This window comes from Carassius auratus, chromosome 39 (genome assembly GCF_003368295.1).
Source record: "Carassius auratus strain Wakin chromosome 39, ASM336829v1, whole genome shotgun sequence".
Lineage (NCBI taxonomy): Eukaryota > Metazoa > Chordata > Actinopteri > Cypriniformes > Cyprinidae > Carassius > Carassius auratus.
In genome coordinates this window covers 11,920,226-11,936,380 of record NC_039281.1, presented here as the reverse complement: position 1 = coordinate 11,936,380, position 16,155 = coordinate 11,920,226, and the positions used below count along the sequence as shown (strand labels likewise).

Genomic DNA, 16,155 nt, shown 5'->3' with positions numbered 1-16,155 from the left:
TGGTTACATTACCAGGTTTATGATAAAACTAGATCAGTTAATTTCCAGAAATGCCTTTATTTATTTATACATACATACATACATATATATATATATATATATACATACACACACTGTATCAGCATTACACATCTCGTGACAAAGGGTGAGGATATGTCATGGTAATAGGTGACGAATTGGATATGGATCTGAACTGATCTAAATCTGACAACTGTCTCCATTAAACCTTCAGAATAATTTAAGAGAACATTAATTCATACATTAGTATTTTATTAGTATTCATATATATTTTTTGCTTCATTCAGTGTTTATTTGGTCTGGTTTCTTTTGGTTCTTTGCATTTCTTTGAATTGTTTAACAAACAACAAAGCTCATTGTGCCAGATTTAATTTAAAGTGCACAACTTGTACAATATCCTCAAAAATTGTGGTTTTAGATATTTTACACTACGTAAACTATCCAAGGACTGTCCGAATCCACTAAGAAATAAATAACTTAAATATCACATTCATTTCACAATAAACATAATGTTATTTAAGTGCATAAAGTGCAAAAAATTAGGATCAGATCATTTGTTGCACAGAAGTATTTAATGATGGAGAGAAATCATGCTAATGAGAAATGATAAATATATACTAGATTAAAATATCACTCTTTATATAGTACACCTGTATTACACGTTCAGACAGAAAGACATGCTTCTGTAATGCCAGACACACGAGACACGTCCACATCGTCTTTGCATAATTTGAAATACCACACTCCTATCTTCATCACATACAGTACACCAAGTAGATCACATACAGATGATCGGGTACAGTAATAGCTTTTTCTTCTTGCAAACACGTGTTCACTCTCTGTTGGGGCCAGTCTCATCGGAGTCAGGATCCTTCACGCTGTCCTCACTTGGCAAGGACTCTTCACCTGAAGAATGGGAGCTGAAATCTGCCACTCCTGACTCCTGGTCACTATTGTCAGCATCAGAGCTTTTTGGTTTGTCTCCAAACAGGCAAAGCTCTGCGTTTTCTCTCTCTCCTTGTTGTAGGGTGAAAACATTGGGAGCACCACCTATAAAGCCACCGATGTAATCCTGAGGAGTATTGGCCAGGCTTGTATCTAAAGGTAACGACCAAAGGGTCTGCTTGCTCTCCAACACACCCTTTTGCATGTAAAGTGCTTTTGCACGCTCCTTATCAAGAACAGCCAGTTTCTGCAAGAGTAAAATACTTGATCACTAAAGTTAAAACGGCAGACTTTGTGTGGATGAAAATTCTGTATTTGTAAAACATGCATATTCAAAGGAACATGCATAATAAAATTAATTTAAAAAATGATTAACAGTTACTGAAATGCTACTCAATCTCAGGCCATCCGAGATGTACATGTGTTTGTTTCTTCATCAAAACAGATTTGGAGAAATTTAGCATATCAATAATTTGGTCACCAATTGATTATTACTTGTGGATTACATGTTTTTAACAGGACTCTCATTCTGACGGCACCCATTCACTGAAGAGGATCTGCTGGTGAGCAAGTGCTAAATTTATCCAAATCTGCTATGGTGAAAAAAAAAAAAAACTCATCTTGGATGGCCTGAAGGTGAGTAAATTTTAAGCACATTTTCATTTTTGGGTGAACTTTTCCTTTAAGTAAATAAGGACGTCTTCACTATTCCATTGTGATTTAGAAGAGATTCAAACCAAATTATAAAAATAAAATTTTTAGGCAAATATCTGGTGTTCTACCTGCTCATAGAGAGCCAGTTCTTCCTCAAGTTGTTGTGTTTCCTCTTTTACAGTCATCAGACAATCTAGCTCAGACTGACGTGGGTGCAACTCACGATCAAAACGATTATACAATCTCCTCCAGTATCTAAACACAGAAAAGGCAAACACATTTTGCAGTTAAACATACTCCGACTTTTAAAAAGTAATGAATACTTAGGAATAAAGAGAAAACTGTGCACGAGAAAGAGAATACAAATCTGTATTATCAGTGTATATATTTCATTGTGTAGAGGAAAATAACATTTGAACATGTTCTGGCATACTTAAAACAGTAGGGGGCAGTTCTGGGCCGTAGAAGTCCCTGATTCTGGCTCTGATCAGGTTTGAACAGAGGGTTCGTGAAATCCAGCTTGTTCTCCCATAAATGAGGCCATATGGAATGAGTTTTCTCTTTGATGCTACAGAAAACAAACAAACAAACAAAAAAACATATGCAATAAAACGTTCATTACACAGTATGCAGAGAATACTGACATCCCCAGTACCATCAATTTTGGCAGATTAAGTTTTGACATCATGCCATCAAACACACAGGATAATTACCACAGATCTTTCCTCTCCTTCTGGCTGTTACAAATGAAGTTTCCGTAGTGACAGGAGTAGACGTGGTCGTGGATGCTTATTAGAAACTTCTCATTGTACTCAAAATAACAGGGAAACTGTTTCATAAGCTGCCATACGCATTCCAGGAACTGGTCTATGACAGGTGACACTTCCTTTGCTTCTCCATCGAGATGACCACATCTGAAATGCCATAAAGAAACGTACTTTTAGAATGAGCTCTTTTGAGCGAATGCATCAGAAAACCTCTGTAACTGATTCAATTGAGGCCAACCTGTGTGAAAACTTATGTCCAAAAGAAATCCAGTCTTTCTCAATCAGCACCTACACATAAAACAAACAGAATCAAATACCACTCCAAAGTTAGATCAATAAGCTCTTTAAAAAGAAATGTATACTTTGACTCAGCAAGGATGAATGAAATTGATCAAAAGTGACAGTAAATGCATTACCGTATTTTTCGGACTATAAGTCGCACATAAGTGGCATCAGTCCAAAAATACGTCATGACAAGGGAAAAAACATATAAGTCGCACTGGACTATAAGTCGCATTTATTTAGGACCAAGAACCAAGAGAAAACATTACCGTCTACAGCCGCGAGAGGGCGCTCTATGCTGCTCAGTGGTAAGTTCAAATACTGTTATTTTGAACTTTCTATTCACCAAAGAAAAATAATCCACATTTTTAAAAAAAAGAAATGTTTATTGATTACTAAATCAGCATATTAGAATGATTTCTGAAGGATCATGTGACAATAAAGACTTGAAAAATTATGCTGAAAAAGAGGTATTTTGATGCAGCCTTGGTGCAGGCCTTCTTAAAAACAAAAAACAAACAAAGCTAAAAACACTAAGAAATCTTACCAACCCCAAACTTTTGAAAGCTAGTGTACATCTGAACTGCTAAAGGCAAAATGTCAATTCTGATGTTCAGATTCTTCTTCTTACTCCAGTTTCATGAGCAGAAACCAGCTAGAAGTAAGTAATTTGTAAGTTCACTTTCCCCAAATAAAGTGTAAACACTGGCACTATCACAACATTGATCTATTTGTTTGAGCATGTTGATCATCTTGCTTAGTTTATCAATAAAAGACAGGAACTGCTGGTAAAACCTGCTTGAAAACAAGCTATATTTAAGCAATTTTATTTAGTGCTGGTTGTGCATTAAATGACACACTTCGTCTTTTCAAATGGGTCACAAATTCATTTTATACATCTGCACATACTCTACCTTCTGTTACCAGTCTATCAGGAAATGAGATGGTATTCTCAGACGAAACTAATCTGTGCTAGAAAATCAGTTATGGATCTTCTTACACTGGAACTTTGCGACTTTTGGAGTAGTTTACAAGATACAATGCAGTATGCTCTCGTTTACCATCAGTCCCTTGAGGGTCCTGTAGTAAGGGTCCAGAAGCACACTGGCCACAGAGCACACCTGAGCCGTCCTATCCCAGCCGTCAGAACAGTGAACCAAGACACTGACCCCTTCCTCTGCCACGGCCTGTGCACATGAGAACATGAAATCAGTACCAGAGTGATCGTGCATGGGCCAAAGAACTCTCAAAAGGATAATTTACCTTAGATATGAAGACGGCAGCCTCCATGATCGATTTGATGTGTCTCAACCAGTCTGAGTTTTCAAGCCCCGTTAGAAATTCTCCCATGGAGGGAGAACGCAGTGTCGAAACTAAAAAAGACAGACAAATTCACTGCTAAAGTTAAGTTTATATACAATCTGTTGAAAATCAGGAGCTTTATTGAGAATTTACAATAGTGAACTCTTATGAGGAATATTTTTGGATCTGTAGTTTAGAGACTTCTTCTTTAAAGTGCTCAATATTTACTTTGGCTTTGCAAAGAAAGCCAGTGACTCATATGTAGCATCCTCTGTGAGTGTCCTCTTTATTTTTGTTACTTAAAATATGCATAACTGAAAAATTGGCTTGAGTATAGTTCTGCCTTATGGCCCATTATTTAATATGACAACCAAATCAATCTGTATTTCTAAAACTGGCATTGATTCTTTTTCTCCAAACAAACATAAGCATTCCTTGAGAGCACAGAAAGCTTTGATATGCCAACAGTACAAATGTGATAAGAGTATTTAAGGGCTGGTGACGTCCCAGGAGAACACTCCAGATGAGGCCTCAAGCCAGTTTGTGACCCTGGACCACAAAACCAGACTTAAGTGCCAATTTTTGGAAACTGTAATTTATACATCATCTGAAAGATGAATAATCTGGAATCTGAGGGTGCAAAAAAATCGAAATACTGAGAAAATCGCCTTTTAAATTGTCCAAATGAATTCCAGAGTATAATACTACTACTAATACTACTTTATATGGTAAAATTAATTTTCTCACTTAATAAAATGGAGACAATACAATACCCTCTATGAGTTTCTGCTGACTGTTCCTCATCACATGGATGTTTTCAATGCCGATGAACTGGAACTTAATGTTGCAGTAGTTGTCCTCATTTTCATAGCCTTTGCCTGCAGCTCGGTTTGCCATTGCATTTAGCTGGAAATAAATGAGAGTCTTTCATAAAGTTTGTAATTTCGCTATCTTGTCCAACATACACTTATATTAAGTGGACTGACCTTGGGTCTGGTGTCTACAACATACATGAATCTGCTTCCGGGATTCGACTTCATGATGGCCTGCAGCATTTGCTCGTCCTCCAGGCAGCGAGCACTAAAGCCAGAGAGAGGCTGACTGCTGCGACATATCGTGGCCTAAAAAATAAGACATCATATGAGTAGGCGTTAGCATATGTTGGTATCATGTGGTGCTTGTTCATTAGGTACCCTAGAAAAGATAAGGCATGACAAATAAGTGTTGGACAAAATAGTTCAGCAGAACAGTGTTTATTAATTATTAATGTGTGCACACATATACATTTAAGTGTAATTAATAAAATAATTGTTTTTTTTAAAATGTTTTCCAAGCAGTAAAATTGTGTAGTGTACAGCCTCAAAGTAATTCCCAGCCTGGTCCTTTCATGTGTAATAAATAAATTCAGCTTTCTGAACAAATGGGAAAGGGGCCCTGCATTTAAAAATAATAATAAGACATACATTTTAATTTAATAAAATATAATAAAATATTATATGTTAATATATATTTTTTTATTATAATAAAAATATGTATTTGGGGGAGGTATTAAACTCTAACTGACCCTTTTGGGCCTCACCAGCATGATCCTTATGTGGAAGTCACACACAAGTTTCTCCATGTGGTTTGAAATCATGTGTCCAAAAGAAAACACACAGACTCCGAGGGGTATATTTGACCTCAATGAAATGAAATGTCTTTTAAAAGAGTGCCGAACCCAAGAGAGTGCAGAAAGAACTTTACATTGCTTTTAAAATATCCATTATTGCTGTAAATCACATTGCACTCATATGCTGCATGTCACATTTAGTATCTAGTCATGGTAAATGAACTTAGTGTTGGGGAATAACTAGCTACATGTAATGGAATTACAGAATTTAATTACAAAATAAATGTAACTGTTATCAGTTACAGTTACTGAGAATTTTTAGTTACTTATGAAAATCTTAAAGATTACAAAGGGGGTTACATCTGAATATTTTCACATACACGTACCCACATACAGATTCAATTGATTTCATTCTTAAATAGCATTGACTGCTCTAAAATATGAGACACCAATGTTTCAGAAGTTCACGTTTATAAAATAAATGTATTTCTTCTTTGGGTTTATCTGTATGTTTTTTTAAAGATGTAAGTAAGATGCCTGTGTTTCCTGTCATAGCTATACAACATTTTTATTTTAAAACCAGAATCATAGCTATTAAACTATTCCTCGCTATGGTTTTAACCTCAGAACGATCTCAAAGTTAAAAGACGTGCTTTTATGGTAGATGTGCTTTAAAAAATAAATAATAATCATAATTGAAGAATGAAGGATTCTGAAAGTCTAAAAGCAATCGTTGTTGAGTGCCACTGTAAGATTAACCCTGGCTGCTTTAAAATGTTTAATAAATGAAAACATTTGTTATAAATAAGAAAAGTAATCAAAGTTATCAAATGTAATCAGTTAGATTAATAAAGTAATTGAAATAGTTACACTACTTATAACATTTTAAATTTTGTAATCTGTAACCTATTACATTTCTAAAGTAACCTTCCCAAAACTGAATGTACTACAATTCAATGTTTAACTGACTGCAAGTTTGAGTACAGCAGTGCAATTTCATTGTGAAGAAACCAAATCAAGCTGGAGTTTAATGCAATCAAGTTGCATTTCATTAATGTTTCATCAGAAGTGAGGTATTTATATTTATATATTTATATATATATATATACAGTATTGTTCAAAATAATAGCAGTACAATGTGACTAACCAGAATAATCAAGGTTTTTCGTATATTTTTTTATTGCTATGTGGCAAACAAGTTACCAGTAGGTTCAGTAGATTCTCAGAAAACAAATGAGACCCAGCATTCATGATATGCACGCTCTTAAGGCTGTGCAATTGGGCAATTAGTTGAATTAGTTGAAAGGGGTGTGTTCAAAAAAATAGCAGTGTGGCATTCAATCACTGAGGTCATCAATTTTGTGAAGAAACAGGTGTGAAACAGGTGGCCCCTATTTAAGGATGAAGCCAACACTTGTTGAACATGCATTTGAAAGCTGAGGAAAATGGGTCGTTCAAGACATTGTTCAGAAGAACAGCGTACTTTGATTAAAAAGTTGATTAGAGAGGGGAAAACCTATAAAGAGGTGCAAAAAATGATAGGCTGTTCAGCTAAAATGATCTCCAATGCCTTAAAATGGAGAGCAAAACCAGAGAGACGTGGAAGAAAATGGAAGACAACCATCAAAATGGATAGAAGAATAACCAGAATGGCAAAGGCTCAGCCAATGATCACCTCCAGGATGATCAAAGACAGTCTGGAGTTACCTGTAAGTACTGTGACAGTTAGAAGACGTCTGTGTGAAGCTAATCTATTTTCAAGAATCCCCCGCAAAGTCCCTCTGTTAAAAAAAAGGCATGTGCAGAAGAGGTTACAATTTGCCAAAGAACACATCAACTGGCCTAAAGAGAAATGGAGGAACATTTTGTGGACTGATGAGAGTAAAATTGTTCTTTTTGGGTCCAAGGGCCACAGGCAGTTTGTGAGACGACCCCCAAACTCTGAATTCAAGCCACAGTACACAGTGAAGACAGTGAAGCATGGAGGTGCAAGCATCATGATATGGGCATGTTTCTCCTACTATGGTGTTGGGCCTATTTATCGCATACCAGGGATCATGGATCAGTTTGCATATGTTAAAATACTTGAAGAGGTCATGTTGCCCTATGCTGAAGAGGACATGCCCTTGAAATGGTTGTTTCAACAAGACAATGACCCAAAACACACTAGTAAACGGGCAAAGTCTTGGTTCCAAACCAACAAAATTAATGTTATGGAGTGGCCAGCCCAATCTCCAGACCTTAATCCAATTGAGAACTTGTGGGGTGATATCAAAAATGCTGTTTTTGAAGCAAAACCAACAAATGTGAATGAATTGTGGAATGTTGTTAAAGAATCATGGAGTGGAATAACAGCTGAGAGGTGCCACAAGTTGGTTGACTCCATGCCACACAGATGTCAAGCAGTTTTAAAAAACTGTGGTCATACAACTAAATAGTGATTCACAGGATTGCTAAATCCCAGAAAAAAAAAAAATGTTTGTACAAAATAGTTTTGAGTTTGTACAGTCAAAGGTAGACACTGCTATTTTTTTGAACACACCCCTTTCAACTAATTGCCCAATTGCACAGCCTTAAGAGCGTGCATATCATGAATGCTGGGTCTTGTTTGTTTTCTGATAATCTACTGAACCTACTGGTAACTTGTTTGCCACGTAGCAATAAAAAATATACTAAAAACCTTGATTATTCTGGTTAGTCACATTGTACTGCTATTATTTTGAACAATACTGTATATATATATATATAAGAACACTCAAGTCTCAAGAACACTGTGTTTTTGAACCTTGAACTCCTCAATCCAATGATAAAATATTTGGCAGGACATTAGGAGGACAGGACAAAATTCTCCACAGCCTCTTTAAAAGAAGCAGATGCATACTAAGACTGCAGAGAGAATTTGCCAGATGTGCATCCAGACTCACATGATTTTCCTTGCAGTAGTATGACAACGTGGGAAATCGACCTCTGCTACGAAACTTCGAGCTCCCTATGATAACAGGAAGGGTGACGGATTTCGGCACGAACAAGTCAGCTGGGTAAGTATCACACACCTGTGTTACAAGAACAAGAATATTCAAACAAAACACTTAATATATCGATTGTATTTAGTAGTGATGTTTGGTGATATACTTACTCTGTACTCTCGGTTGATTGCGGTGACATGCCATAGCTTATCTGGAAGTCCCATTCGACTATACTCAGCTTTCAGATCTAAAAAGTCCCATGAGTGCCCCCGTTCAGCTTTGTCAACATTTGGATTGAAGGAAAAACAATACAACTCCTCGTATTTCTCTGCAAGACGGAAAACAAAAACATGGCACACTTAATTATATATAGTACTTTTGAAAATTGTATACACTGATTTGTCTGATATCGTATATTCCTAAAACAATGGCAAAATGCCTGATAGGTGGCGCACCTGGCCTGGAGAGGCGTGAGAGTGAAATGTAAACATTGTGGCAGTCACTCTCTTGAGGAATTATGAACTGTATGACCTGAAAGTTCTTGCAGTGGATTAATAAAGGGTATCCACTCTGAGATGCCTTATGCTTTAGAACGTTACACACCAAACTGTGCAGAACCTGTGAAAAAAACAAAAAAAACAAACATATAAATTGTTAGTTATTGTGCTTAAAAAAAGAGAGAATTAAAGTACTATATATTTAGAGCACAGAAATACTGCACAATGGCATACCAAAAATGCCAAAGCTAGTTTACTTTACACATCAGACACTTACCCACAGCTCACTTCTGTCCTCAGATCCTTTACCGACAAAGATAGTGTGTGTGGCTGTCAGGTAGAGCGTGCCCACTTGAGTTCTTCGAGAAGAACTTCTGTCCACTAACCGGACATTTTCAACCTGTAAAACATAACCAAGGTAATTAGACAACATTAGTATTAGTGATGGATTAAAAAGTACCATCTAACAAACCTATATTAGTGATCATTACTTTGGTCAGAAACTATACTGCATGTTTTAATTTTCGGTGATCAAGTGACAACTTAAAATTGAATATGGCTTTCAGTCATTTTCTTAATATAATATCTAATGTAAACTATATCCTCCTGAGAACCAGAATTTTTTCATGTCATTACATTGATTAGAGCATAATACATTTTTGTTTTAAAATAAAAAACAATATTTTTTATTTTATTCATATGTTCTGTAGAGGACACCAGGACTCAGTTTTTCTTAATAAAAAAATTAAAATAAATAAATAATTACATGAAAAGGCAAAAACAATGAAAAAAAAAAATCACAGATCAAAATTTAGGTTTCAGGATTTTTTTATACCATACTTTGTATAAGGATGATTCTCAATTATTTTATATAAGAAGTAACAATATGATTTGATATACCATTATACTTTATGCAATATGTGTGTAAAATTTCCATAAACTGGTTAAAAACACAATGTTATCGATATACTGTATATAATTTGCATATTAATGTGCTGTTGGGACAGCATATTGAAAAAGAAGTGTAATAATAGGAGTAATAATTGGCCAGATTTTTATAATAATATCTAATATTTCATTCAATTTTCCTATTCAGTGGTTGTCTCTCCCAAAATAGATAATAAACATGTTTTTGTCCTGATGTCCTACACAGTGGACATGTATGAAATCAATATCCTGTTTCATAACAGGAAGTCATATTTTGATTTGAAATCCCATAACATTTTACGGAGATGTTGATTTGTGACAAAACAATCTGAAAATCAGCCATTTTTGAAGCCCAAGCAGAGGGAGTGGTGATGGAGAAATTTCCAAACATTTGGTACCTCTAAAAAGCCCTGAATATGCGCTGTCCAGGACATCCTATAACAACTGTGACGTGTGAGGTCTCGGAGAAATTCACTAAAATATAATGTCCGCTACAGAGACAATAAATCCATAGCTGGGTCTCAGGAGGATAACAGATGTAACGTTAGGCCCTTGTATTTGTATCCTTGCACATTTGTCTCATAGACTGAGTTGAATCCAGCGAATGAATCCATTTAAAAGAGCACACTAAATAAAATCATAATAAACCTTCAAGTTACTAATGCTGAGCACGTGGAAGTAATGCGTGGAGATGTAAAGTACTGTAGCCGACGTCATTGGAATCATTGGATCATTGTAAGGATGCTGGACATTTACCTTTGGCATTTTGATGTGCTCCATCTCTGACCACCACACCTCCGTGCAGCTCATCAGGGTACAGAAATACTTCTTAGTGTCATTCTGAACGAGTGATATTGTGTTTATTGAAACACAATAATATCTGAAGTATTGTTAAAAGGGCCGAGCTGCTTTGAATCCTGGTTGATAAGGATGCATGGCTCCTCCCGTCATCTGTAGTGATTCACCGTAAGGTCTCTAGACTGCGCCGCGCTGACCGCTGCTGGGTCCTAAAGCCGTGGAGATTCGTGGAGTTAGCTAATTAGAAAATGTCTTTGCGCCAAAACTATAATAAGGATATTCGTGGGAATATATAAGGCATGTATGTCGTTTTCTTAATCTAATTAAATTATGTTTTACTCCAGTGACTATTTAGGCGATGTTTGAAGTCCTGGCTACAAAAAAACAAAAACAAAAAAAAAACAACCTTTTTCATTGTTGTTGCTCAGGAAAAGAGATAGGTCTTGTGATGTTATTGTGGTGCTGTCTCTCTCTCTCTCTCTTCACTTTTCTACAGTGGAAGGAAGATAAGATCCACTTTTTTTCAACAGTCTACAGTCACCACTTACTAGTGTAATGATGTAACTTGCAAAAAGTCCCTAGATTTACATATAAAAGTATTGTCAGCATGAACACTGTAGATTATGTGGATTATATATTGTAAGGCATGAAACCACAGTGTAAATATTACATGGCTGAATCACAATGCTTAATCAGGATCAAACATCATTATGACCTTGAACAATTTATGACTTGTTTAAAGATAATCTAATGACAGTAAAACGATGGTTAATTGTATACAAAATACCAATTGCTAGACATGGCGTACATATTGTCTTCTTGACCTGTTTTATCCCTTAGTGATATTTATTTGACCAATTTATATTTTCCCCTAAATTGTTAATTTTTCACGGTTAATAATAGCACACATTAAGTTCACAGATAACTATCTCTCATTCTTAAAACATCTCTCCCCCATCTCCCTACCAAAATACATATTGACACTCCTCTGACGTCATTTGACTCTTTGATTTGATCAGTGAGCCTTTTTAGATTGTGCAGTTTTGTTCTGTAACACACTGGTTAACTGGTTGAATAGGTAAATTAGCATTTCCTCCCCAATGTGTGACTACTGAAGATCCTAATGGCGTAGTCAGTTCACGGCCCGCATTCGTCATGAGGGTCGTTTGTCTAAAATTATTATTGGATTACAGCAAGGTAATGTTGTAAATAATGTCCTGTTTCTGTAAACCTATATCAATGAGCCGCGGGGATTCATTCGTGTTTTTGTTTCTGCTTTTGGTGACGGGGCCCGTTGACTTATATTACCATGGGTTCAGATAAAAATATTCTTTATTGTTCTAAATAATGTTACATTGGATGGTCTGGGGGTTAGAAAACTAACAGCAATTTTTCATTTTTGGGGAAACTAATCTTATAAATTTGAACGATGTTATCTGGATTATGCGTAGTATGGCGTTAGTCCAGCAGAGGGCACTAGAGGATCACAGACTGACGCTGAAGGGGAGCGAGTGTGCAGATGGGCTGGGGAATTCCTCTTTTATCACAGGGATGGCCCAGACTGTGTGTAAACGGGACATACAGTGGACAAAGAGCTCCTGTGCAGCTGTCAGGCCTCCTGAAAAACCCCGTGTGCCCTGCACTCTCCACTTCAGCCATCATGAAGCTCTGGCTCTTCTTCACACTGACACTGCTCTGGCTGGAGGTCCAAGATGGTGAGAAGATCTATATATTTTTTTCTGCTTTGTTTTTATTACTTCAAAACATTAAGTAAAAAAAGAAAAAGAAAAGAAAAACAAACAAACAAACAAACTTTTTTTCTCTTGTTCGAAAAGAAACAAAATTGAGACATGTTGTGGATGGATGTGTATGGTGTGCCAGTGGTGCCAATGGAAACCAAATTCCAGAGAAGAAAGAGGAGAGATTAGATCAGGGCAGAGATTTAGTTAAACGTATGTTTAAATTATACAGCCGAGACAAAAGATAGAAAATCAAGTATGTTTGCATCCTAACAAGGTAACTTTTTTTCTTTCATTTAAATCAAACATAAATCAGAATAAAAAATATGTATACATTTTTTTCTAAAACTCATGATCCTTGTATGTGTCAAAAGTGAATTAAAAAGGAATTTGTGATTCAGTGAACCTCAGTATTGATCAGTTTTGTAGACTTTTGCACAGACAACAAGAAAGGCATACTTCCAGCATTGCTGTTTGTTCAGCTGTTAGCCGAAGAATATAGAGCAGATTTCCAGATGGCAGAAACCTCTTTCGCTTGCTCTCTCTCTCTCTCCTTCTTTATTTGTCTCGGTTATAGGAGTTATCAAGTGTCACAAAGAGAGAAATGAAACACATATGCTGTATTATGTTGATTAAATAAATAAATGTTATTGCTCTTTAGAAGTTCCCAATGTAAAGTTTGTCTGTCACATCCAAATGCTGAAACACTATGTTTTGGTGTACCCAGGTGTGTGTCAGCAGGTCAAGCGAAAAAAAGAGGCTGGTGAGAACCGTATTAGACCAGGAAGAAAGAGGGTGAAGGTTCACTACCCCAAAGTAAAAGAGAAGGAGACACGAAGCAAGGGCCAAACTATTCTCACCCAGGTCCTTGATAAAGGCCGTTTTCTCAGATTGGGCGAGAGCCTTTCTTTGATTCCTGGGAAAACACTGGAACTCAGATGCAAAGGGACTAATATAGGTTGGGCATATCCCTCTTATCTGGACACATACAGTGACAACCGTCTCAGGTATTCTTCTTTCTCATATTATCTATTCATTTAATATAGTAACCATGGTTTTATAACCACAGTTTTACTACAAATACTATGGTCATACTATGGTTAGTGTAGCAAAACCATGGTTAATTTGTGGTTATCATATTTGTATTTTTAGTAAAACTGTGGTTATACAAATGGTAATCAGTACATCAAAAACATGGTTACTATACATTTACCACAATTAAACCATGGTTAATTTCCAAGATTTAATTTAACAAGATTACACTGCATGTAAATAATTACACCTTTCTATTTTAATAAAAATAAACAAAAAAAAGTTTAATAATTGCATTCCAACGGTTACCTTGGCAAATAGCTAAATTAATTTTTTACTTGATTTCATTCAAAGTTAATTTTATTGCAATGAATGTATTACTTTTTAAATGAATTTAATTGAACTATAATAATAGCCCTGTTAATATACAGACTGACTCACTGTAAAAAAATGAGACATCAAGGCTATTTGAAGCAAACCGAATTAGGGTGCACAAAATAGCTTTGTGAGATTATAATATGCAATCTTTTATGGATAAAATAATGATTTTCTAAAGAAAATGATTAGAAAAAATATATTTATCATCAGTGGATATAAAATGTACCCTAAATTTGTAGAATAACTGATATAGTCTATATATATATATATATATATAAGACTTGAATGACTGTTTTTTTCCAGCATCAAGCAGCATGAGCGGTACAGTCAGCTGATTCTGACGTCGCCCTCTGCTGCTGATACGGGGGACTACAGCTGCTGGGTGGTGCTCTGTGATGGAGAAGAATGTGCAAAGGATGGAGAAAGCACCTCTGCTACCTACATTTACTTTACAGGTACCGCATCCGCTCACATATCACACAGACACATCTACATCATCTTGAAACTCCCAAGACATTCTTACTATTCTCGTTGTATCTAGACAAACATGAGCTGTTTGTCCCCTCTGCTATCCATTTTGAGGTCATCTACCTGCGCCCTGACAAGCCCGCCACCGTCCCGTGCAGGGTGTCAAACCCCAAAATCAAAGTCTCGCTGCACAGGGAAGTTCCTGCAGAATAAATCGCTGTGGATGGGACCTAGATCTCTTACAATCCCACTAAGGGCTTCATCATCCAAAACCCCAGTCCAGAACACAAGGGTGCTTATTATTGCAAGGCCAACAGCACCACGAAAACCACTTCACAAATATCCACTAAATACCAGCTGCTGTATGTGGAAGGTAAGAGGAGAGCGTAATAGTACCGATAATAACAGTTACCCAACATTTCACATGGTGTTTTTGGCAAAAATGCATTTATTTTTGTAGTGCCAAGTGGTCCCCCTTTTGCAACTATTGAGGCTTCTTCGAACACAGTGAGTGGTGGCGACATCTTTAACGTTACTTGCACAGTTCTGGGTGAACCGGAGATGAATGTCAGCTTCAGCTGGAGGTATCCTGGCCAGGTGAGTGGCACATTATTATTATTTCCTTAAGAAATGTGTGATTTTTGATCAAATAAATGCACCCTTACAGAGCATAAGAGAATTCATTCAAAAACATAAAAAATGTCAAATATTCTAGATGTTTGACAGGTAATATATTCAGATAAATAGGTGCTAATATGACGCGTGTTGTCATGTTCTTAGGGTCAGAGGCCGGTGAATATTCATGACTCCTGGCGCCTGATAAACCGCGGTGTGGGACACACAACACGCATCTCCCAGAGCATCATGGTTGTGGATGATGTTGAAACGATTGACTATGGAAAGTACATCTGCAGCACCAAAAATAAGCATGGAGAGACCTTGGTGGCCACAACGGTAAAGAAGAACATAAAGATTATATATTGAGCTGAGCTGGACACTTCAGGCTTCTTGCTGCTTAAAGACGTTCTTATGTTAAACATGAAATCTATATATGGAAATAAAGTGCTTCTTTTGATTTAATTTAATGATGTAAGTTAATGCAAGCTTCATGTTCAATGGTAAATCAACAGCATACTTAAAACAGTTTATGATGCATCACTTCCTGTGCAATAGTGTTTTTCAATCATAAACCTATAATTCTGAAAATGGAAGGTGTTAAGGTCTGTATGCATGAAATATGTCTGAGGAGCATGAAGGCTTTGTGCTCCGCTCTAATGGACTCCATATGTGGAATGTGCAGCGGGAGCCCAGTGCTTATTTTGGTTCAGTGCGACACATTCAAAGTATGTTTCTCCTCCTCTCACTGTTATTGAATTATTAGCGATTTAAGAATAAGTTACAATAGAAATCACTACACAGAACAGATTACAGTCCAACTGCAAGCCCATTGATGCAGTTTTTTTTAATGCATGAAGAAAAGAAATAAAACCAACAGATGCAACAGGTTCCTGCACACTTTCACTGCTCGGCTCCTTAAAGGGAAAGTGCTCTCAAAAATGAGAATTCGGTCTTAAATTTATTCACCCTTACATTATGTTGTTCCAAACCAGTATGACTTTCTCTGTTTTGAGAAATGTAAAATAAGATATTTTGAAGAATATTGATAACAAAACAGTTTCAGTTCCAATTGGATGACATTATATGAAAAAAAAAACCAGAAGAATTTGATAGGAACTTAAAGTTACCAATCTTTTTTTGTCTTTTCTAGGGAAG

At 36.3% G+C, this 16,155-nt stretch overlaps 1 protein-coding gene and 1 pseudogene across 1 annotated transcript; one reads left to right on the top strand and one right to left on the bottom strand.

Annotated features, from left to right (window-relative positions):
• Window positions 1-101: 101 nt before the first annotated feature.
• LOC113057923 (myotubularin-related protein 7-like) lies at window positions 102-10,956 on the bottom strand. Its single transcript, XM_026225530.1, has 14 exons — window positions 10,724-10,956; window positions 9,318-9,440; window positions 8,999-9,161; window positions 8,714-8,871; window positions 8,502-8,630; window positions 4,955-5,089; window positions 4,742-4,874; window positions 3,930-4,039; window positions 3,728-3,853; window positions 2,623-2,672; window positions 2,331-2,531; window positions 2,051-2,185; window positions 1,746-1,872; window positions 102-1,210 (listed from the first exon to the last, which is right to left on the bottom strand). Exons 1-14 carry the CDS (start codon window positions 10,775-10,777, stop codon window positions 851-853), a joined length of 2,004 nt encoding a protein of 667 aa, XP_026081315.1. The 5' UTR covers window positions 10,778-10,956; the 3' UTR covers window positions 102-850.
• Window positions 10,957-12,112: 1,156 nt separating this feature from the next.
• Window positions 12,113-16,081, top strand: LOC113057924 (platelet-derived growth factor receptor-like protein; annotated as a pseudogene).
• Window positions 16,082-16,155: the final 74 nt, after the last annotated feature.

What these genes read in the sequence shown, in the direction of transcription:
- LOC113057923 (XM_026225530.1), bottom strand. Translation starts at nt 10,777, where the DNA reads ATGAGCTGCACGGAGGTGTGGTGGTCAGAGATGGAGCACATCAAAATG. An exon ending in CTCACGCCTCTCCAGGCCAG is followed by an intron (nt 8,872 to 8,998) that starts GTGCGCCACCTA and finishes TCCGTCTTGCAG; the next exon opens with AGAAATACGAGGAGTTGTAT. An exon ending in ACTGCCCCCTACTGTTTTAA is followed by an intron (nt 1,873 to 2,050) that starts GTATGCCAGAAC and finishes TTCTGTGTTTAG; the next exon opens with ATACTGGAGGAGATTGTATA.